At 49.3% G+C, this 24,792-nt stretch overlaps 1 protein-coding gene across 1 annotated transcript; it reads left to right on the plus strand.

Annotated features, from left to right (window-relative positions):
- The first annotated feature begins 729 nt into the window (after nucleotides 1-729).
- LOC135810014 (dynein regulatory complex subunit 4-like) lies at nucleotides 730-24,041 on the plus strand. Its single transcript, XM_065323477.1, has 15 exons — nucleotides 730-1,208; nucleotides 1,982-2,089; nucleotides 5,453-5,650; nucleotides 6,118-6,187; nucleotides 6,871-6,950; nucleotides 9,000-9,056; nucleotides 9,633-9,687; nucleotides 10,469-10,557; nucleotides 11,366-11,482; nucleotides 12,994-13,092; nucleotides 21,457-21,612; nucleotides 21,990-22,121; nucleotides 22,353-22,430; nucleotides 22,624-22,689; nucleotides 23,050-24,041. Exons 1-15 carry the CDS (start codon nucleotides 1,206-1,208, stop codon nucleotides 23,197-23,199), a joined length of 1,458 nt encoding a protein of 485 aa, XP_065179549.1. The 5' UTR covers nucleotides 730-1,205; the 3' UTR covers nucleotides 23,200-24,041.
- Nucleotides 24,042-24,792: the final 751 nt, after the last annotated feature.

Raw genomic sequence — 24,792 nt, forward strand, 5'->3', positions numbered from 1 at the left:
TTGTTGTTGTTGTTGTTGTTGTTGTTGAGTTTCATTTAAAAAAAGTCGCAACACAACATGCTGCTACCCACAGTCAACTGGGAGCTTACCTGTGGCCGGGCACAAGCATGACAAGGGTACATGGATGCAGCTAATGGGGTTTCTCGGCACTTGTGCCAGCTAAGGTGGTTGTGAAACTATTACTTACTTATCCTCGCACCCCCACCGTTAGGCGCTGCATCTGCCGCTAGGGTTTACCGGTGTTAGCGGCCGTCGTGAGTTCCCTTCGGGAACGGACACGATAATTAATTTTATTACATGGAAAATCGTAATTTACTAAGTAGTGATCGGATTTCAGTCAGCAGGACGCGTGTCAACTGTCATCATGCCCGTCCATGTCCTTTCAACCAGTTACCTTTGAGTTTGATCGAGTCTGACTTGTCTTTATCATGCACAGAGAAGCCCTGCATGCCTGGCCTGGACAAATAGGTGTGCTAGTTGTCCAGGCAACCAGGCCGATGCCATTACCAGGGACAACGGATGAAACTGCGATCGCGAAGCCAGGGAAAAGCGGCAAATGACCGCGATGTCAGACGTGTCACTATGGCATGCAGTGATCATGGTGATGCATGTCAATCACACTGCACTGCACTGCTAGTGGCGCTAGTGCTACTGTGCTAACTACACAAACGCGCTAGCGTCATCAACTACTTTTTACTGACTTCAAGTCAGATCAAAATCACTCGCATCCTGAGCAGAGATGAGAGTCCAGGCCGTTCAGTTTTTCAATTATTTTCTAACAAGCAGGATTCAATGTTGGTGTGACAGCGCTAATTACTTCTTCTACAGAAGCAAATGATTGGTCCGTACTACAGGTCCCGTAATTATTTCTGTACCGAACACTCATTACTAAACAGTCAGCGTCTGGTGGTGGTCTTGTACGTGTGGAGTTGGACGTGCCGGGAGAGGATCAGGGTTTCTCTTGAGCTCTGCCACGGTGCATCTTGATACTAATTCAAAGTATTATTCGCGTCGGTCTGCTTGGCAGTTTGTTCCGCTGCTCGATTTGTTGAAGAAAGGCGGTGTTACATCGCAGATCTACGCGTTCAGATCGCCCAGTGCATGTAGCAGAGCTGGCTTATTGCTAGTGGCGGGCTGCGCGTGGCAGCTGACGAAGACGTGTATTGTTGTTGGGCAAACCGGCACCACTTGAGAGCGTCAGCAACATGGTGAGTGAGTGCCAGTGGCTAGATGTACTTGTACTGACAGCCTATCTAATCATTATTAGGAAGCTGGGTTAATTGTTCATTTAGCGTGATAACGCATCGTTTCCTGCACGATTCCGGTCTGCCTTACTGCTATTATTAGTATTAGCAGCAGCAGATCATGCCAGTTTCTCGGATGGGAGTGAGGACTTTTGCACACAGGGAGAGGGAGAGAATGGCTGGCGGTTTCACTGCAAGTCTCACACACACACACACACACACACACACACACACACACACACACACACACACACACACACACACACACACACACACACACACACACACACACACACACACGTTGACACTGGGCCCTGAGCGACCACTGTGCACTGTCTGATCGGACTAAGTGTGTAACTGGTTCTGAGACTGCGTGACACAATGATACTCCACTCGTCTCCAGGCTCTGGCTGGCATGCAGCAGGCTATGTACCACTTATACCCATACTCCATAACCAACCCTGGTCACAGCCAGTCCATTACTAGTACTACCCCAAGCAGCAGCAGCAGCAGCAGCAGTGGTGTAGTGTGGACCTGCCTAGCGGCAGCAGAAGAAAATGACGACCACCCTTGGCACTGATAGCAGAATACGGGTTATATTAAATTTTATACTATGTGGGTATCTCTGCTTGAGCATCACACACCTGCGCATAAGCTCAATGCAGTGCTGCTGGTTTACAACATAGTCTCTGTGTGGTGCTTCTGTTCATGATCTGCTATCCCTGTCAACATGGCAGCCTCCAAAAAAGCCAAAAGGAAAAGGCAAGGGAAAGGCCAAGAAGAAGAAGCAGAAGGAGCCGGCCATGATCGATGGCGTACCAGCATCTGAGATGACCAAAGAGCAGGTGAGTGTTTTGTATTTCTCAGCGTCATCTTCATGTCCGGGTTTTCGTAGTGCACAACCCGTTGCTATACGCATTACATGTACAAGGTGCCTCTGTGCCAAACAGGGAGCCATATGTGGTGGCTGTGGCGACTGTCAGACTGATCTCAGTGTCCCCATATACACTGTACAGGTCACGGTAGCCTAGCACTAGGTACATGTACACTGTGCCTGGTTGACTACTCATGTGCATACGGAGGGCTGTGATGCGGAGTGTGTTTATGGCCACCCACCCACACGTTACGCCATACGAAACTAGGTTTAGGAGCGATTTAAAACAAACTCTTAGCAGAAATAGTCACACCCCCCCCCCCCACACACACACATACGTCCACGTACTGAGAAAAGGAACGACGTTATAAAAGTCATGTAGTTGAGTGTACTTTATACAAATAAGTTAGGTGGACAGAACTTGCTCTGGTGGTTTTTCATTAAAATCCTTCACATAGCTCTTTGGGTCAATCTGAAATTTTCGATTCCTGGGAAAACAGGTGGAATCGAAGACAGGTGTTGAGCCTGATTTACAAAGAAGCCTCCAGAAATTGAACACCCCCCCCCCCCCTTTGGTTTCCAGCTTTGTTACAAGTTCACCCAGGACGATAAAAATCCCGTTATTGTCTCCCGTTGGTGGATAGTGTCGCGGTCAGCTGTATTATTTGGTAGCATGTTTCATAGCATCACCGTGTGGCAATGTCACTGTAAATGGCCACTGGTGTGTGGGGCATTGTGAAATGGTGGGCTGGCGTTAGGTGAAGCAGCCCTGCATATTTGTCTGCAGGAGCCATAGCCAGCAATCGCATGTCATCACGTATATTGAAAATCAACATAATTTTGCGAATCGACCTTTTTTCAGCATCACTTTTCAACGAGGACGAAGCAAAGTCGGCTGAATGAAGCCTAGAGGAAGAAAATCACCCTCTCCACTTCACCATCACGATACTGACATAGATACGAGACGAAACAACTAAAAAAATCCACAAGAAAACTGTACGGCCATCTTCGCGCTGACTTTGGTCTGAGGATTTTCTAACACGATCAAAAATGTACGAGGAGCACTCAAAAATAAGCTACAGACGTACCTTTATCGCTCTCTACCGTGACTGCTCTCGAATCTGGGTGCATTATATGAATGTGTGTGACGGTGCTGAAAGGGAGTGGGGGGGGGGGGGGATGATACAGTCACTGGAGGTGTTAGCCTGAGTGTGATAATAATACTACTGTCACTACATAGGGTATTAGCATTGTGTTCGGGTCACCGAGATTACAAGGTCTATTGTGCGGAGTTTATGGTGTATGCCTTAGCGTGTATAGTGCAGCGTGTATGCTGTAGAGTGCGTGGCGTAGAGTGTTGAGTTTAGGAGACGGCTAACGCATACCCACCCTATGTGTATGAGGTTGTGTAACATTACAGGCCCTTTCTTGCTCTTCCCAGCTGATTGTATGCTATTTTGGAGAATTTCGCGTGAAAGTCGCGGGTGGAGAGGGGTTGGAGACGGCATGGGTTATCTATTGTGTTATCAAATTGTCGGGCACGCCATGAAATGTTTTGCTGCACCAAGTCCAGAGCATAACCAGTGGGCTAAGCTTGTCTGTGGTTGTGGTGATATACCCGTTGGTCCATTCACCCATTACTCGTGGTCCATTCGTCTTCGTTGAAGTCGAGCTAATTTGGATTGGCGTCTCTGTTCCTCCTGGACGGATCTTGGATCTTATCATGCGAGCTATAAATAATATGTACCTGTTGTACCGTGGACATGCAGTTGGGGCTTGTAGGGTAGAGGAACCGTATTGTTATCAGTTTACCCACTGTCGAGAGAGATGCAGATATTCTATTTGTGGCAGGGGTATTGGTGATGATACTACCAGATACCATTCAAGTATTAATCCACTGTAATCACATTCTATTCACGGTGACCAGGTGACCAGGCGTCGCCATAAACACTATAGAAATTAAAATATAGCTTACCTTTGTGATGTGCTCCTTGGTGCTGGGATGCTGAGTCGGGGTTCAGCTTCCACGTAAGCCTTGCTCTGCAGTCTGGCAGCGACGTAGGTTGTACCATTGGGCTGCCCGGGTCAGCTATGGCGTGCCAGTGCAGCTACTAACATTTTCCAGCTTTGACCATAGGCTCTGTTTTCAATGATTTGGCAACTGGGAATGTTGAGTATTCCAGGGAACCTCTCCAAACTTCAGGCATGCAGGTTGAATCACAAGGATCCTAGATATTGTTGAAAGTATGGTGACTGGTACTGCAGCACCCTGCTAGTGACACTGACCTCTGTGTTGCTTCAGGACCAGGGCCAGGGGTAGACCAGCCTTGTGGGATATATTATGACACTCTCAGGAGACACTTTATCATGCCATGTGATTTCCCCCCATGGACCCCCGAAGAGTGTTTGAGGGGTGTACATACAAACCAGTGGTGGTTGTGTCTGATTTTTGATGGTACAGCTGGTTGTCTGATGCTGTGATCCGATGTGTACTGATATGTCTCGCTTTGCAGTGATATCACTAGCTGTGACGGCCACTGCTGCTGCTGCTGTTGGTGCCGGCGTGATGCTGGCACTAGTGATTCTGCTCCATCCCTGATCATGTAGTGGTTCTACCTGGGCTAGCACAATGTATTACGCTGTGCATCCACTAGCACTGTGCTGCCTGGTCTGGCTCTGGCTCTGTACATTGCTAGATGATGGTAACGAGCATTCCTCAGCCGGCTTCAACCTAGCTAAGCATGGAGAGTAAAGAGAGAGAGAGAGAGAGTGTGTGTGTGTGTGTGTGTGTGTGTTTGTGTGTGCCACGGTGTGTGTGTGTGTATGCATGTGTGTGTGTGTGTGTGTGTGTGTCACTGTGTGTCACTGTGTGTGTGTGTGTGTGTGTGTGTGTGACAGTGCCCGCAACCTGCCACACGTATACTCATTATAGTCTTTGCTAAGTTGGGTTTGTACATCCCGAACACTATGAGAGTGCCGAGGAGTCTAGAGGAGTCTAGTATCAGCCGGTATAGACAGTAATGGGGTGACGTGGGATGCCGGCGTGGGCTTGTAAAGTTACAATCTGTACAGGGACCTTATTGAGCAGGCATTTCAGTATCCCGCCGCCTTTCTTCATGCATGAGTTGCCTACTTAGGCTGTTTCCATTGCATTTAATGTGCAACTCAGGGCAAGTAGCCAGCCTAAAGACCGGGTATTCATTCCCTGAGTGAGAGTCTTCTTATCTTCTAGCCATGTGGAATCAACGAGAAAGAAAGCATGAAAATGACAGTAATGTTTTGATTAGAATCCACTAGTAGCACCACTAACATGTGTATGCCTCTGCCTGCGCAGCTCGAGGACCACATCATGCGGATGCGAGATGAGCTGGATCGGGAGCGCGAGGAGAGGAATTTCTTCCTGCTGGAGCGAGACAAGATCAACGAGTTCTGGGAAATCAGCAAGGACGAGCTGGCGCAGACCAAGGCGGAGGTTCGCCTGCGAGACCGGCAGCTTGAAGAAGCCGAGGAGCGGCATCAAGTTGAAATTAAGGTGAGCAGCAAAGGTTCCCTATCTTTCTATAACATGTCTGCACCACCTTTACTATACGGAGAATAGTACATGACAGTTGGTGGCAGGGGCAAAGCTGCGGCTCCGTTTTACGAACATTCAAGTGGTGTTGTAGCTTAAGTTAAAGACAGGGGAAATATAAGTACAGCTACCAAGGTGGAAGAGGGTGAAGGACATGTTTGGATTGTCTGGAAAGTATGGCGTCCAGTAAAGACATGCGTCAGATACTAAAACAAACAAAATGTGCACCAATGATGTACAAGTACTGACCGGTTGTAAGGTCCCAGTCATAGATTCAGGGAACTGTGGGGAGTTATTGCATCAAATCATGAATAAATTATCCAGTGAGTTGTTGGCATTGCAAGAGTTTCCTGATGTTATGGTAATTATTGTTCAGTTGAGTGGGCTTGCTGACTCATCATCTTTGTGTTTTATTCCATGGTGCTCAGGTGTACAAACAAAAGGTGAAGCACTTGCTCTATGAACATCAGAACAGTATAACAGAGTTGAAAGCAGAAGGTAAGAGGCCTTATTTTAAATAGTTTAACAGAAATAGTTTTTAAATAGTTGCCTGATGATCGTAGTAATACGTGAACCTCAGAGTTGCGACACAGCTTCCAATCTCTCTTGTATTTAAAAAAATATATATATAACACAATACTGCATGGTCACTTGTGTTCAAAAGCTCCAACGTTCATTGTCTCTGCCTTGAGTTACGGATACATTGTACAATTGGGGTGCTCAGGCACTCTGTTTTCTATACGTTGAGCACTGCAAGGCTAGTGGACTGCATAATCACGGTGCACCATAAGAAGTATTTCATGGACAAGCGGATTGGAAATTCATTTTGAATTTGGTATTCTTGTCCCTGCGCAAGCAAGGTCCAGGCCGTGTGATTTAGTTCATCACCGATGGCACGCAAAGGTCCAGCAGGTTGAGGCAATATGCTACCTAAGAATCAAGGCTTGACTCTCTGGTGTCCAAAGGTTGCATTGAATTGAAAGACTTACCTGCCTACCTTTCGGGTCATGGGGGTGCTTCAGCATGCCGTCCACGATAAAATGCAACAGAAGGGCTGGTCATACCCTGGGAAAAGAATCCACGCAGGCTGCAGGAACACCGGTGCTTTTGGTGTTTGCTCAGCAACGGCAGTGGTGTAGAACAATGACCGTTTGCTGCTGCTTTCACTGGATTGTGATCAGGTTCTGTGTCCGTGAAGCTGGAGCAGGACGAAGACAGAAGGCTGCAGGCCACACTTCGCCGTGATAAGCGCCAGCTGAAGGTAAGGCTAAAGTAGTGTAGTGCTGCTGCAAAGCTGGCATTCAGGCAGAGTTAACACAGCATTGGTAGCTGAGGCACTTGCTGTGTAGGTAACATTGAAGAGCAATTACCAAGGCTGGGTGCAATAACAGCCGGGTGGACCATTGCCTGATCACCTTCAAAGCTGGAATTTTGCATTTTAGAAAGATTAAGAGAAACAAGACATGGTAAATTATGGTAGAGTCACATCAGAAATGGCAGAAGACCACATGGATGTCAAGTACACCAGTGTCTCAGGCCTTGTTCATCTGCTGGGTGCCAGTGCAGTTACCCAGCAACTAGCCACAACCCGAAGTAGCAAACATCAAACGAATTATCTAAATTGCGTTAGGCAGAGTTTCCAGCTTTTTCTTCTAAATGGTTCAGGGGACCTTGCTTGCAATCACCTTAGAACTACTAGCACTACTACTACTAGCAAGCACAGACATGTAGAGTGTCAAGCTGCCTGTTATGTTTTTTCCCTCCCCTGCTGTCACATGCCCTGGCCCCAAGTGACCATTTCCCTGGAACTACTCCAGCCTGTCCTCTTGACCCTGAAGTGGCCCAGTGCTGGCCCTGCCATGTGTGCATGTGTGTACGTGTCATTTTGTGGAACGTGCAGTATACCATGTCCCTGCTGAGGAATGACTGGGATATTCATGAGGAACTGACATGCCCTTCTCCCCCCCCCCCCTCCACACACACACACACACACACACACACACACACACACACACACGCATGCATTCCTGGAACCAATCAGTCACGTGTTAGACTGTAGTACACTGTAGTAGTACTAGTACTAGTAGTAGTAGCAAGAGTACATAAGCCCCAGGGTGTTGTAGTAAGGTTATGTACTATTGGTAGCAGTGGTAGTAGTAGTAGTAGCACTACGGCATGTACATGTAACCCAGGCAGCTGATTAGTATTGGAATAAAAAACAATTAACAGTGCAGGGTTGAGCTAACATCACTCTAATGCAATCATATAGAGCACTACATTCCTGTAATGCAATCATGTAGAGTATTACATTCATCCAGAACACAGGTGCTGTCTTTGACAATGACAGCCTTTAAAATTACATTAACCCACTCACTGCCACCACGTTGGGATTATGTGTGTGTGTGGGGGGGCACGTTCAAGGTGTGTGTGTGCGTGTGTGTGTGTGTGTGTGTGTGTGTGTGTGTGTGTGTGTGTGTGTGTGTGTGTGTGTGTGTGTGCGTGTGCAATGCCCGTGTTTGCAGAAGGGATAGGTGTGCTACCGGGGTGTGCCAGGAGAAAGTGGAACTGCCTTCTTGAGAACTAGTTCATGTGTCATGTTTTCTAACTCTTGACTGTTGAGGCCATACCAGCGGCCATCACTAATCCCCATATCAGCCGCATACTTATGATAGAGATATCAGCGCTGGCTCTCTTAGCAGCTATTTGATGGGATGTGGTCTGCTTTGAAGTGACGTCTCTCAGTCCAGGATGTGAGATGTGAGAGAGAGTCTGGCCCGGGTTCATACTCCAAAGCCCCGTTCCACTTTGCCCCTTTAGATCAGGCTCCTAGAAACTAGAAAGGCTTTTGCTCCTACACATATCCCCACCCCTGTGTGGGTGACTTTAGAATATTTCAGTTGCAGTGATTGTAATGACCAGACTGTGACACCAGTTCTTGTGTCACAGTCAGAAACTCCATTTGAAAGTAGACGGGTGGAACAATTAGCTCCTGTCATGAACTGTCCTGGAGTACTGTGCTTCACCCATCCATTAGTCACTGTGTCCATAGTGCACAACACATCAACCGTGTGTGTGTGTATGTGTGTATGTGTGTGTGTGTGTGTGTGTGTGTGTGTGTGTGTGTGTGTGTGTGTGTGTGTGTGTGTTCACGATCAATCCACTCGTGTGTGTGTGTGTGCGTGTGTGCGCGTGCATGCATGTGTGCACATACATGCGTGTGTGCATGCGTGCACATACATACGTGTGTGCATGCGTGCGTGTGTGTGTCTCTGTATGTGCATGCGTGTACACGTATCTTCCTTGATGATAGGTTGACCAGAAGGAGAGTGAACTGGCTCACATAGAGCTTGTCAAGACTCTAAAGAAGGTTAGTCGGAAGCAAAGTCCTGTTTATGCCGCAACAATGCATATTGTGCACTAGATTGTGCCCATAGCATAAGACCCCAATTGCAATACATGTGCTCCTTTAACTCTTTATCTTGATTTTTCAATTGTTTGCTCAGGCTACTGTTGCTTAGGGGTTAGGAGTATGTGACCAAGTCATGACCGTCTCATTCCTACACACCTACAAGCCAGTCATCATTGATATAGGCCACTGTGACCCACACGCATATATTCCTATGTGTGGTTATATGCCACTGTGACCCACACGTATATATTCCTATGTGTGGTTATATGCCACTGTGACCCACACACATATATTCCTATGTGTGGTTATATGCCACTGTGAAGACCATAATATACTAGTACATTTCCTTTGTGTGCCTATACATGTACATGTATGCCACTGTGACCTACATGACTGTATATTCCTATGTGTGCCTATATGCCACTGTGACCTACATGACTGTATATTCCTATGTGTGCCTATATGCCACTGTGGCCTACATGACTGTATATTCCTATGTGTGCCTATATGCCACTGTGGCCTACATGTTTGTAGGAGCACGAAGAAGACCTGAAGCGTGTTCAGGATGAATTCTCACTGCAAGCCGAAGGTAAGGACGGTGTCACTGTCTGTGAATGAGTACCCGCATGGAAGCCTTCTAGCTGTTTTTCTAAGAATTTTCGCGCTCCAGTGCAGTCATGGACACGTCTCTCGGATTCAACACACAAACCAAATGGGTTCTGTGCTGCAACAAAGGGCATTGTTCCCTTACCAAACTTTGGGCATAGCCCATCCTCGGGGTGGCAAGGGGACTGATGATCGTTAGATACTTGTTAAAACAGAGCTTCTGAGGGCATTGGTAGTCTGGGGGAAAGAACCGAACCTTTGCCAGTGGGGCATTGCTATGCCGGTTGGGGAAGATTCTTGATTGGCTGAGCATCCATGTCGGGAGGCTGTGCATTCTGTCTTGGCTTGCAAGAGGACGCTGCCAGAGCTTAGTGCCCGCCTACTTCTCAGCCAAACTTCGGATCACAATATTGTACATAGTGATACATGTGCTTTTACGCATGGAGTATTGACTGCCTGAGGTTCGCACACTACTTGTAGAATGGCACGTACAAACGTTGCACACAATTTTCCAGCATATGCTATGCCCGGATGATAATGGTAGGTGTTTGTGCAAAGGTTTAACCATGCCCTGTTATCAATTAGCCCTTTTGAAAACTTGCTTTATCCAATCTGTCTGCATCATGGACCAGTAGAACCGATTGTCATGGGAACGTGGCTGTGTGTATGACAGTGAAGTGAATCACGTGCTATTTGCTCAGTTGAACAGCTGGTGTCTGTCTACATGATTGTATTCTCTGTGGGTTTGTTATTGATGTTTTTAGAGTTGCGTGATCGTTACGAGACCAAGATGAAGAACTTGCGCGAGGAGCTTGATGTGATGCGCAAGTCGCAGCTGCATGAGATTGAGCAGGTAGGGACACAACTCATCAACTCATTCCAGCCTCATGATCAGACAATGCAGGGCGGGCCGGGGAACCGGTCCGGTTGGTCAGGCCATGGCCGGACCAACTTTTTGACCAGCAATGGGTGTTTACTGCCGAGGAGGTCATGTGCACTCGCCATATCATACACAAACTGTATCAACGGCTGTGATATGGCCGGATCAATCAAAAACTGCCTCCGCCGGTCCTGCAGTGAATAGGTGTAGTTTCAATAAGACGCGTTTACGACAAACCACTGGACAAGAAAGTTGTACGGTGTTGTCCAGGTTATCTTATATGTACAACCATACACTACTCACACACAAAATAACTTTCCGCATTGCCGAGATTATCAGTAACTGAAGCTAACTGTAGACTGGATTTCTTGGGTCTCTCCATCACTGAGTTAGTGAGTTAGTAGTAATACTATGACTAGTGCAAACTAACACCTTTAACGGTACTGTGTTCTGTGAACATTCATAAGCATGTTGGCTGTGTCGAGGGCAAGGTGGTGTGATGTTGTATAGACATTATGCGATTGCATCATCAGTTGAGGTGCTTTGGCAAAGTTGCGGCACAACGATGCCCTAGCGACTCGCGCTGTATGCATGTACATAGCACACATAAGCGGTTTGGCTGACTCGTCACCATGACATTGTTTGCATAGCCTTTCTAACGTTATAAGTATTGTGTTGTGGGCTCTTGGCCGTAATGCAAACAGCTAAAGTGCTACTTTGAAGTATTTGGAATCAAGCACATCAAGAACATTTCGTTCTCCTTTCCTCCTCCATGCCGCAGAGAAAGAACGAGCAAATCAACCAGTTGATGAGAAACCATGAGAAGGCATTTGCGGAGATCAAGGGCTACTACAATGATATCACACTGAATAACTTGGCCCTGATCAACCAATTGAAGGTACGAGTACTGTATGCGTGTAGTCTGAGATGAGTCCATGCTTGAGCGTGCCCATATCTTAGTTTCCACTGTCACACGTTCACATCCACATATAGTACAATCATGCAGTTTGTTAGCCATGGGAGACACGGATGTTAGTGGCAACCTTTGTGCTACCATTTTGACCTGCCATTTGTCCCTGAGTCATTTCCTAGATGGCCGCAAAGTGATGAAGAGCTTCTCAGTTGTGATGTCAGTGACGGAGCTTAACAGCACATACACACACTGCAGCTACACATTCTCACAGCTTTTCATACCTTCTCCTGGCATATATACTGGCATGGTCGGCACCCAAACTTCATGTTGCCTGACGATTGCGAGAGCATGAAACTTCAAGTCGCAGCAAACAAGCCTTGATTGTCCTTGTTGTTCTGTTCTACACTATAGCTACATGTATCAGAACAGCACTCACCCTATCATACAGATTACACCACTTCCATTGCAATCGTGTACATCCTACAGCTGATTACAACATTTCCATTGCAATCGTGTAAATGCTGGGTGCCAGTACACTAACAATAATCGCCAGCTCGAGTAGCCACTTAAGTGTGCATTGGAAATGCCCAGCAGCACTGCTGCATGATCATGTAGAGTGACGTAGCACAGAAGAGGTTGTACAGCTTACATTGTATCACTGATTAATTCTTCAGGTGTCAGTGAACACTGTCACAGTCTACAGAACTGTGTAGATTATCTGGTTAGGATTTGAGATATCTAAGGAAGGACACCAAGATACACTAGACAGTCACGTGTTGAATGCTAAATACCAGTGCGGTGTTGAAGTGATGAAATCCCTTTTAATCGACTCCCAAGATCCTGGACAAGACTTCTAATTATCTGAACGGTTAAAAGACGTGAACAGATACAGGTCGGTCTCCAGGAAGTCTTTGAATACCATCAATACTGGTGTACTTGGACAAATTCGAATTACAGGGTATTTACTGCAGTAGCCAAGGCTGTGCTTTGATTTATGCTGACGTACAGATACCACCCTTGGAAGGGGGCGAACCTCGTTAGTTGCATCTATGTTGCCCTCGCTCCGAGTAGTCAGTACCCAGTTGGCCATGGGTGTTGGCGCAGTTCATTGCATAAATCGTTCACGCATGCATCACCGCATTTGTTAGCACAGTACACGCTCCCTGCTCCCAGCGGGGGTCTCGAACTCCGGACCTTGTGATTCGCAGACAAGCCAACAACTACTCGGCCAAGGAGATATGTTTAATGATCCATGACACTCTAAACCAACACTTGGTGGTACACAGCTGGCCTGTGGAGACTGTTTCACATGTACGCCAGCTTGAAACCAGATTGAAGGTGGTCTATATTTGGTGGCATGTGATAAGAAGACTCGCTGAGACTTTCAGAGTCGTCTGCTGATCACAGCAGAGGCGCCGTTGCATGTGCAAATTTGAAAAAGATGACTTTGCTACTGGCTCTGATGATACTGGTTCCTCTGTGCTCACATGTGATAGGAGCAACTGGAAGCTTTGAAAGGAAAGAACGAAGGTTTGGAGAAGCAAAATGCTGATCTGCAAGCCCAAAACCAGAAGATTCGAGAACCTATGGATGCGGTGAGTGTGCACGGCAGGGCTAGATGTTCTTCCTAGATTTCTGATTGTTGTTGCAGAAATTGCCACGTCGCATTCTACACAGTCAGCTGAAGTTTGTCCCTTGTGATATTTCCAGTGTCCATGGTGGCCCTAACCTTGACCATGATTTTATTCAGTGATTGATTTTGGAGGAGATCGTAACAGACCTTCGTGTAAGAAAATCCAGGAGAGTGAACAATCACTCTCGCTATCCTCTCAAGGAGAGTGGTGGGAGAGCAGTCCCCACCAGCCTCCCCCCCCCCCCCAAAAAAAAAGTCGCTCGCCTTACCTATCCAAGGCGAGCACAATACGGTTGTTCAGGTGATTCTACTCTCTCATGCATTCAGTGTTATAATTACTATCCAGCTCTGTCCGACTTGTGTTCAGTTGCCTGCATGCTCCAGTTTGTGTTTGTCTAGGATCTGCTGTGTGCGTTTCATCTCTCTGTTATGTCTGTAGTGATCTTGTGTCTTGGTGCCTGAGGCGCGCTTGCTGTCACGCATTCATGTATTCATGCTCTGATGTCTAGACTTTCACTTGCGCGTGCGCTGCGTGCGTGTGCCGGCTCTTTTCCCGTGTATCTATGCATTATGTTGCTACACTACAGTTCCGGCTTATAGTTCCGTTTTGAGTCGGACTTTTGACTTTAGTTTTCTCAGCTGTTGCTGTTGTGCTTTTAGTTGTTTTCAAGTCAGATTCCTTTTTCCTTCTCTGTTGTTGCTCATGATTATCAAGACTGTAAAAGTATGGAAGTAAGACAATAACTCCAGTGTGAGTTTATGAGCTATTGTTGGTAGTTTGGGTGCTTGCATCCAAACATCTGGTCCTTCGAGCCGGATCAGTGGATCCGAATCGGTTCGAGAGTTGTCATTTCGTAGATCTACCAGTGCAGTGATTAGAGAAATGGCGGAACCTAGAAAAAGTAGCAGGAGCACGAAAGGTGTTCCCCCAGTAAGGTTCAGAGAGCCTGAGGCAGAGCTAGACGATACGAAGAGTAGTGTCTCTTCCCTGACATCGTCCGCTTCCTCTACTGCTTCCAGGCGTCGCAGAGCGGAGTTGAAGGCGGCGGTGCGGCTAGCAAAGCTGGAGCAGGAGTTTGAAGTCCAGCAGCTCAAGCGACAGAAAAGAATCCTGCAGCTGGAGCTAGACGCCGAGTTGGCTTCCATTGAAGGAGACGAACTAGAGTCAGAGGGACGTCCGGAGGAGACGGAGCCGTCCACTGACGCGTCATTTCAGACCTGCGCTGAGAGCCTGGCGTTGTTTGCGCGGAAGATGGCGGCGTCTGATGATGAGACTGACGATGACGACCAGGCAGTCACGGAGCGAAGCGTCTCCGCTGGTCCTCCCGCTGCAGGTTTTGTAGCTCAAGCGTTCAAAACCGACGACCGGTTGAACGGGGAGCTCAAGTCTGAGACTCTCCAGAGCCGTGGCGTTTCTCGCCTTGATGGAGATGGCTCCACCGCAGACAAAGCGACCGAACAGCAGGACAGCGTTCCTGCTGAAACACAAGTGTCCACCCCTGTCGGTGTTGACAGGACGCCAGCTCCGGTCGCTGTAGGGCTTGACAAGCCTAGTGGTAGTAGTATGGAGATTACTCCAGTAGTACAAGGTCATTTGGGAAGATCGTGGCCTCAGGCAGCTTCAGATACAGCACGTGGAAAAGCTGACAGAGTGAGCAGCTGGGTACAGGGCGTTCAGAGTGCACCCTTCAGTGGTATCAGCCAACATCAGATCCAGCCACTGGAACTACCCAAGTTTGATGGTTCACAGAAGAACTACATCAGGTGGAGGCAGAAGTTTCTGAGGCTGGTGGACGACGACCACATGGTCTCAGAAGATTACAAGATGGCCCGTCTAAGGGAAGCTCTAGAAGGTGGCACGGCAGATGACCTGATTGCGGATCTGCTGGATGGCCCTGGCGCATACAGCGCTGCGCTCAAGGAGCTAGATGAGTGGTATGGGAGTAATGACCGCGAGCTCGAGCGCCAACAGCAGGAACTTCTAGCACTTCCACGGATCACCTCAGAAAGGGACTCCGACAAGCTGCAGCAGTTGGCCGTCAGACTGCGGAATGTTCTGTTGAACATGTCAACTGCCAGTTTAACACCAGGCCGTGATCTTTACATCGCAATCACGCAGAAGCTTCCCCGCGGGATGTTGACGAGGTTTGTCGAGTCTCATGACGATTCTTTAACGAACGTGAAGACACTATCCACCTGGTTGATGAAGCGAGTGCACACCCTGCGTCAAGTTGATGCCAGGCTGACCGAGTCTGACCAAGATCAGAAGAAGCCTGCACTGTCCAAGCCACCGCAGCGTCCAGCTCAAAACCGACCATGGAACCCTAGGGGGGCGGAGCGATCGTATGCTGCCGGTCCCCCCAAGCAGAGTGCACAGTGCCTGAAGTGCAGCGGCAGTCACCCCCTGGAGCGGTGTCCTGCCTTTGAGAAGATGTCTGTCCCTGATCGCTGGCAGCTAGTCAAGAGCAGTAGTCTGTGCATCTGCTGTTTCCGGCCCGGGCACAGAGCGTACAAGTGTGACACCGGCAAGTGTACGGTCTGTCAGAAGACGCATCATGCTATGCTGCACATAGAGCAAAAAGGGAGCGCTTCCAACACACGCACCACCGCAGGAGCGTCCGCCAACGGCACGCCTACAAGCGAGAAGGTGACCTACCATGCCAGTGCAGACTCAGTCCTGCACCCGTCTAGCAGCACAACGTTCATCGATGATGGGATCTCATTCATGACTGTGCCAGTATTGCTGAAGAACGAGGACCGAGTGGTCGAGTGTACTGCTCTCTTCGACTCTGGGTCGACAGCCAGCTACATCCAGAAGGACGTTGCAGATCTTCTTGGCATCCAGCCAGCATCGCAACCACTGAAGGTCCAGACGCTAGGAGGGAACAGCGTCAGCACAGATGCAACCCAGTCGACAGTCACCATCTCCAGCAGCGACGGGAGCTATGTTTCCTCATTGGACGCTTGGGTCTTGCCACAGGTAACTGGAGACTCCAACATCATCGAGTGGCACGCGCGCAAGAGTAGTTGGGACCACCTACGAGAGATCGACTTCCCAGTTTCCCATAGTAAGAAGATTGGTATCCTCATCGGCCTCAATGCTACGCCGCTCCACAAGGCTCTGGAGGAGAGATGTGGCCCACCCGGCAGTCCAGTGGCACGACTCACCCCGCTCGGTTGGGTGTGCTACGGCCCGACATCAGCTCAGGCTGACCCAGCTCGTGTGGCCACCCATTGTGCTGTCCGTCTACCGAGTGACAGCGTGGAGCAGGCGGACGATCGCTTGGACGACCTGGTGAAAGACTTATGGAATGTCGAGAGTGTCGGTCTCGGAGTCAGCCCAACGTACCGAACGCCAGCCGAACAGGAAGCAGAAGCCATGACGACCGCGACCTTGTCGTATAGCGGTGGGCGGTACTGTGTCGGCATCCCATGGCGCAGCGCGGATGGCCCGAAGGTGCGGAACAACCGGCCAATGGCAGAGCGCCGTCTCCGTAGCCAAGAAAGAAGTCTTGAACAGAAGCCGCACATCGCGGCAGAGTACAACCGCGTCCTTGTATCGCACATGGCAAAAGGGTACATTAGGCAAGTGCCAGCAGAAGAGGTAGCTGCGGATGGAGAAGATCAGTGGTTCGTTCCGCACTTCCCCATCGTTCGCCAAGACAAGGTCACCACCAAGGTGCGGGTGGTGTTCGACGCGGCCGTCTCTTGGAGTGGATGTAACCTCAACGAGGAGATGCACGCAGGCCCACCACTGCAGAGCGACCTTGTACACATCCTGCTACGGTTTTGTATGGAGCCAGTGGCAATCGTCGCCGACATCAGCGAGATGTTCCTTCAAGTTGGCCTCCGGCCAGACGACAGGAAGTACACCAGATTCCTGTGGCGAAAGGACAACAACAGCGAGCCCGAAGTCTTTGAGTTCAACAGACTGGTTTTCGGGATGAAGGCATCGCCCTACCTCGCCACCAGAGCGTTGCGACAAACGGCGGAGGATTTCTCCAGCAGTGACCGAGACGACAGCATCGACATTCCAGCGCTGGTCAACAAGGCTTTCTACGTCGTGATCTTCTACACGCTACCCAGGACGAGTCCCAGGCAGTAGAGATTCAGCAGAAGTTGGACGCAACACTCAGCAAAGGCGGCTTCCACTTGCGCAAGTGGCACAGTAATTCAGCAGCCGTGCTCGACGCTATCCCACCAGCAGACAGAGCACCCCAAGCCCAGGTCATGTTAGAAGACGCGGCTTGCAACGCACCGCCTGTTTCCAAGACTCTTGGAGTGACCTGGATGGCAGACAAGGATCAGTTCACGTTTGTGTATAACGCGCCAGCCGAGGACTATGCCATCACGAAGAGATCGGTCCTGCGGAAGATGGCGACGATCTTTGACCCGCGCGGCCAGCTGCTACCGTTCACCATCAGAGCGCGGATCCTGTTTCAAGAGGCCTGTATTGCCGGCCATGGTTGGGATGACCCTCTCAGCACAACAGAGGTGAAGAAGTGGAAGACGTGGTTCGCGGAGCTACCGGACCTCACCTCAGTGTCAGTTGACCGTTGCTTCAAGCTTGCAGGAGCACTCCCACAACCATGTGCCACTGAGGTTCACACCTTCACGGACGCGTCCGATGCAGCGTTCGCTGCGGCATCGTATGTGCGAGTCACCTACCCAGACGGACAAGTGAAGGTCACGCTGTGCATGGCAAAGAGTCGTCCAACGCCAATCAAGAAGATGTCAATTCCGAAGCTCGAGTTGAAGGCAGCGGCCCTGGGCGTACGTTTGAGCACGGAGGTCGCCACAGCTCTTGACATCCCAGTAGCGCACCACTTCTTCTGGACGGACAACATGAATGTTCTGTTCTGGGTGCGTTCTCACAGTCGCAAGTTCGCCACAGACGTCGGTGTGAAGATAGCGGAGATCCAGACAGTGACCTCTGGTAAGCAGTGGCAGCATGTGCCCGGCAAGTCAAACCCAGCAGACCTCCCAACACGCGGAATGACAGCTTCAAGTCTCGCAGCGTGTGACGAGTGGTGGCAAGGCCCGAGTTTCTTGCAAGCGCCGCCGTCAGAATGGCCGAACCGTGACATCGTTGTGCCGACGAATTTGCCTGGAGAAACCAAGCGCCACCAAGCATCGTCCCTGCTAGCCACCGGTCCGAGCATTGACCGCCTCCAACCAGATCGATACAGTTCCTGGATTCGCCTGAAGCGTGTCACTGCGTGGTGCAGAAGGTTCTTTCGGCACGCCAGCAAAGGGAAATGCTGCAGGCAGGACACACCGCAGACTGGAGGATCGGCAGCGGTGGAAGGCACCATGGTGTCCCTCGAATACCAGCGTACGAGAAAACCGCAGAAGTTTCTCGTGCAGCCCCTCACAGTTACTGAACTGGAGTCAGCTGAAGATGTGTGGTTCGCTAAGGCTCAGCAAGACGAGTTCAATGAGACGATTGAAGCGTGTAGAAGTCAGCGGCCCATCCCGGCGTCAAGTCCACTGCTACGCCTACAACCGGTTCTGGATGACAGCAACCCTCAGCTACTGCGGATGGACGGCAGGTTGAGCACGGCACATCACCTTCCCAGCAGCCTCCGTAGGCCCGTCATTCTGCCAACGAAGCATCCGGTCACAGCCCTTGTAATCGCTCATGAGGATGCGGCTCACAATCACACTGCTGGCGTCAACCACCTGTTGTCGACCCTGAACTCGAAGTTCTGGATTGTACATGGCCCAGCGGCAGTGAAAAGGCACCGGAGCCAGTGTACGGCCTGCAAGAAGATTTGGGCAAAGCCTGCTCAACAGCTGATGGCACCACTACCCGACTTCCGCACCGAGGAGCCTTTCCGAGCTTTCAGTCGGGTGGGCGTGGATTACGCCGGACCCTTTCTGACGAAGCAAGGGAGAGGAAGAAGTCGAGCAAAGCGCTATCTCTGCTTGATGACGTGTCTTCAGAGCAGAGCAGTTCATCTTGAGATGGCGTATGGCTTGGACACGGAGAGCTTTCTGCTGGCATTCACCAGGTTCGCGAAGAGAAGAGGTGTACCGGATCTCGTCGTGTCCGACAATGGTACCAACTTTGTGTCAGCCGAGCGTGAGCTACGAGAAGCCATCGAAAGCCTCAACAACAGCCAGATTGCCGCTACCATGGCCTGCAAAGGCGTGGAGTGGAGGTTCAATCCGCCACGCTCACCGCATCACGGCGGGGTCTTCGAAGCAATGGTCAAGTGTGCCAAGAGAGCGTTGGTCGGCATCTTGCACAATGCTGTGTGTTCTGATGAGGAGCTCCAGACTGCCTTCACCACTGTTGAGGCTCAGCTCAATCGTCGACCTCTAACGGCCCAGAGTGGAGATGGACAAGACCCGGAGCCGCTAACACCCTCGCACTTTCTAGCGGGATCGACGACCGTGATGACCGCGGTCGAGGAAGATGGCCAGGCGTACCACCTCAAAGCCTGGAGGGTGTTGCAGAGCTGTTTAGCCGCGGTCTGGAAGCGCTGGCTACAAGAGATGGTCCCAAAGTTGAACATACGTCAACGATGGCAGAAGAGCCTTCCCAACATCCGGATTGGAGACGTGGTGCTTGTCCTGGACGCGCACACTCCTCGCGGCCAGTGGCCCCTCGGGAGGATCGAAGCGATCTACCCAGGCACCGACGGAAGAACACGTGTTGTCGACGTGAAGGTGAAAGGGAAGCAATACCGCCGACCTATCACTGTGCTCATCCCGATAGATGCGGTGCGCACTCCCTGAGCAGAAGAGTTACGGCAGCTATTGCGTTTTGCACCACTCATTAGGTATGACAATCTGTGCTGTGTGCATGATACTTGTTAAGTCTGATAGAAGGCTATAGAACTAACTTTAGGGTCATTCTTATTCTGCGATAGAGAAGATTACGCTCTGCCTCTCTTGTTTACGCTCTACTTCTTTGTTGCTTGTTCGTGAAGCTACAGACGATTAGTACATTGCGATTTAGAGTGTTTTCGTTCCCATTCTGCTTATGGTCCCTCAAGGAGGGGGTGATGTTCAGGTGATTCTACTCTCTCATGCATTCAGTGTTATAATTACTATCCAGCTCTGTCCGACTTGTGTTCAGTTGCCTGCATGCTCCAGTTTGTGTTTGTCTAGGATCTGCTGTGTGCGTTTCATCTCTCTGTTATGTCTGTAGTGATCTTGTGTCTTGGTGCCTGAGGCGCGCTTGCTGTCACGCATTCATGTATTCATGCTCTGATGTCTAGACTTTCACTTGCGCGTGCGCTGCGTGCGTGTGCCGGCTCTTTTCCCGTGTATCTATGCATTATGTTGCTACACTACAGTTCCGGCTTATAGTTCCGTTTTGAGTCGGACTTTTGACTTTAGTTTTCTCAGCTGTTGCTGTTGTGCTTTTAGTTGTTTTCAAGTCAGATTCCTTTTTCCTTCTCTGTTGTTGCTCATGATTATCAAGACTGTAAAAGTATGGAAGTAAGACAATAACTCCAGTGTGAGTTTATGAGCTATTGTTGGTAGTTTGGGTGCTTGCATCCAAACAACGGTTTTTTCAACATCTTGCCATACCCCAATCGGATTCAATACCCAATAGCTGCCAAATTCGTTCTGGAAAATCGCCGTACGCACTACAAATGAAAGCTGTTCGGACCACAACTTTAGTTTCCCTTCATCAGGGACAATGACACACGCAATGGGAAATTGAGACAATTCGCTAAGATCCATGGTATTTTTGTAGTATTCATCGTAGAGCGCTCCTTCGAGGCTTTGTTCTGGAGCTGACGGCTAAAGACCTGTGCCTGGCGTCACACGTACACAGGTCTATGCATGCCCGGACTGTCAAGCAACAGAGGGAAATCCTTTATGTCAAAATTATGTGTGCGGAAGTGAAAATTTGGAACGGTACGTAAAATACCTTGCGAGTGTCGTCACTCCACCACTATTGGACCTCGGATCGACTTTCGATTTGTTGGAGCCGACAGCTGAGAACTTTCTAATGCGAATAGATCTTTCGACTACTCGATTCCGTTCAGGGAAAGGCGAGGTACGAAATATTTGAGTGTTTTCAGAACTTCATAGTGGTGCGGATGAGCTCGAAATTCTCAAGGCGCGCGACGAAAAGTGCGCCCTAAAAGAAAATAAGGAGAGCGAAGGCGCGCGAGAGCGATCGCTCTCCTTTTACCAGATGGTCTGTTGTAAGATTTCATGAAACCTTCTGTCTCAGAAGGATTGTCTCTCAGAGACAAGGGGGCGGGGAGTGTGTAAATGAGCTAGTTAGGGTTGAGTACCTGCTACTTGTAGTGTAAACTTGTTTCTCTTCCCACGTACTCACGGAATCTGTCCTGCCCAGCTCAAGGAGGAGAATGCCGAGTTCCGGCGGCAGCTGACTAACTACAAGAAGGACAAGCTAGCCCTGTCCAACTGCAAGGCTCGGATCAAGACCGACACGGAGAAGATGGGCGATCTGCAGTGGGAGCATGAGGTTCTCACGCAGCGGTTCAAGCAGGTTAGGACTCGTTGTGGCACAGGAGTGGCGAGTGCGGATAGCGAAGCCAATGCAGTAGAGTGAGACTATTAGAGAATAGTGTTACTGTATTGCGCTGGGGATGAGAAAGGTTATGTATTTTAAATTTAAAAAGAAGAAGATCTGATCATTGCCCAGCATTGCCGACAAGACTAAGCTATTCAAGTAGCTGTGTTTGCGCCACTGGATGGTTAAATGAAGAGTGCTCGTGTTGCGAAAACCTCCGCCACGGGTAGCGGCGAATACTAAGGTTTTCTATTGCACTGTCGCTCGCCCTGGGGTAGAATGTCGTTTTCGATATCACCTAGTGCTTGTCCTGATCGACTTTGTCTAATTCTCTGTGCCCTCATTATGTGCAGACGGAAACCGAACGGGACGACTTGTACGCGCGGTTTGTGTCCGCCATTAAGGATGTACAGACAAAGACAGGCTTGAAGAACCTGCTGTTGGAGAAGAAGCTCGAAGTACTATCGGACACCTTGGAGAAGAAGGTACGTCATGGGCACATGGCTGATGGCACGGTTTTGTTTGTGCATTGACAGCACAGCCGAATACATGAAGAAAAATTAGGCTATAAAATGCATTTATGTTCCTAGGATGGAAGCATTCCTACTGGGATGTGGAAACTCAGTATAACTAAGCAACACAAGAACCATAACGAAAATGTGTTACCACTCATGCGACTTCAAGCATGTCCGGTTTTCGTTTTCTTGTTCGTACAGGAAGTCCAGCTCAACGAAGTACTGTCTGCATCCAACTTGGACGGCGAGGCACTAGCGATGGTAACACGCAAGCTTGAGGTACGTGTCTGGAGACTGTAGACCAGCTACTGACTAATGTTAGAATATGATCGCAGTTATTGCTACACGCACCTCTCTTCTCTTTTCAATCGACAAACCTCTGACCTCACGATGCTTCTCCAAGAAAGACCGCTGATGCAGAAGCTGATTATGCGTGTGGATGTTTCTCGTTGTCTCTCTGTTACTCGAGCAGGAGGTCTTGGATGTGAAGAACGATGCCATCAAAGATCTCCAGTATGAGCTGGCAAGGGTGTGCAAGGTACGTAGGATGCTCGCAGAGGCACAACGTCGATACCACTGCCTTGGCTTATTGTGGGTTAGCTGAGTTTCAGGCGATGGCCGTTTAACCGAGTAGGGAGTCTTACTTAAATAGAGGTTGTGACGACAGTGCCGGAATGCGATGCTCAAAAGCCAGCATGACCAGGTTTAGTGCGATCGACAGCATGTACCCTGCTGCTGAGGGAAGGTACAGCAGTGGCATGTGAAATCCGGACTGTTATAATCTGGGAATTCGCGCTATTATGTATGTGTGTATGTACATGTGTGCACATTTGCGCGTGTGTATATACATGTGGGTGTATGTGCGTGCGTGTGTGTATGTGCTCTTGTACAAAAACAGGCCCATAACGACTTGCTGCGTGCCTATCAGTCCAAGCTGGTGTCGTTCGGCATACCGCCAGAAGACCTGGGTTTCCAGCCGCTGCAGACCGAAGTCTCCGGGCAGTCGCTTGGCCAGGGCCCGGCAGGTTTGGTCTCCACATTCAAGTAGCGAGTGCAGCAGCGATGGCCGGTAATCGTCTCCGCTCTAAGCTTCAGCTGGTAGCAGTTCTTGAGTCCTCTGCCTTTGTAGTGCTTCTAGCAGATATGCTGCTGTGTTTTTTTTCCTTTTAAAATACCTGGCACTGGTACCCGACACACAAGTGACAACTACCGTGACTATGCTATTGCAGTACTGCAACCAATCCGGCTACCCCATTCTTGCTGAAGTTTTCATCTTACGAAGTGTCCCAAGCGGCGGGTCTATTGTTCTGTGGAGTTGCGGCGGCGGCATCTTCGTCGTCGTCGTCGTCTCTCTCTCTCTCACTCTCACACACGCTCTCTCTCTCTCTCTCTCTCTCTCTCTCTCTCTCTCTCTCTCTCTCTCTCTCTCTCTCTCTCTCACTCACTCACTCGCGCTCTACTGTACGTACAATACGTACATGTACTCGCGATACCGACATGATATGATCCTGTCAACGGGGGTTTGTGACCAGAGGCAGAGGCTGGTGTCGCATTGGTGGTAGTATTGTGCCCGACCGCCATGCTGAACAGTGACCGTCTTGAGGCTACATTTTTGTATAAAAAAATATCAATGATTTATGCCCCATCAATATTAGTCGATGCCCGGGGCTCCATATCACTGATAAGCATTATGCGCATCTGAAATTATGTAACGGAAGAATATTGTTCATTTTGTCCAAGAGTTCAGTGATGTAATCCTACAACTATGTTTATGTCCAGAATACTATTGATTCGTTGAATGATAATCACTACTGTTGACGGTCGTGAAGTTATTTTGCCGCCAAATTCTCAAACTGTTCTGTAGTTTTGAATGTCACACAGTGGTGCGAATGGCTGCGTTTTCCATCGACTATGACATGCCAGAGTGTGTCTCCAGGCTCATGCACAGGCTGGACATTGGTGCATGGATCACAAGCCATAATACAGTACATGGACTATTATCATCATGAAAGGATTGGGAGAACTTCTAGTTCAAAGGATCAGCTGGGGAAGTGAACTGCCCGGCTGAAAAGAGAAAAAAAACGCCAGACCCACCAGGACTCGAACCCGGGAGTTAGAGCATTGCTCATGACAAATAAACAAGGTCCCGGGTTCGAGTCCTGGTGGGTCTGGCGTTTTTTTCTCTTTTGAGGCAGTTCACTTCCCCGCCTGATCCTTTAATTTATCATTATCATTTATGGCTTGTGGAAAAGACTGGGTACACAATGATGACGAAATGGCTGTGGCACAGCCTTCCGATCTGCTGAGCGCTAAACGTGTCTTGAATTTTAAAGCAGCCATTTTGTTCTGAAAATGTGTACGGATTACATCACAATGACATCGTGCAGCCGCTCTGTTGTGAAATGACGTCACAAGTATTATCACAGACTACATACTCAAGTAATACTCAATCTGCGGACAGCATACAGTTGTCCCTCTCTAATCCGGCACTTTATAATCCAGCACCCTCGATAAACCAGCACAATTTTCAGTAGCCAAAATGTCCTCTTCATGCACATTGCAGCAGTAAATCAGATTTGTTAATCCAGCACCCTCCCTAATCCAGCAGATATTCGTGGCACAAATGGTGCCGGATTATAGA

Source organism: Sycon ciliatum, chromosome 2, assembly GCF_964019385.1.
Source record: "Sycon ciliatum chromosome 2, ocSycCili1.1, whole genome shotgun sequence".
NCBI lineage: Eukaryota > Metazoa > Porifera > Calcarea > Leucosolenida > Sycettidae > Sycon > Sycon ciliatum.

What these genes read in the sequence shown, in the direction of transcription:
- LOC135810014 (XM_065323477.1), top strand. An exon ending in AGCTGCATGAGATTGAGCAG is followed by an intron (nt 10,558 to 11,365) that starts GTAGGGACACAA and finishes TCCATGCCGCAG; the next exon opens with AGAAAGAACGAGCAAATCAA. An exon ending in TTCGAGAACCTATGGATGCG is followed by an intron (nt 13,093 to 21,456) that starts GTGAGTGTGCAC and finishes TGTCCTGCCCAG; the next exon opens with CTCAAGGAGGAGAATGCCGA.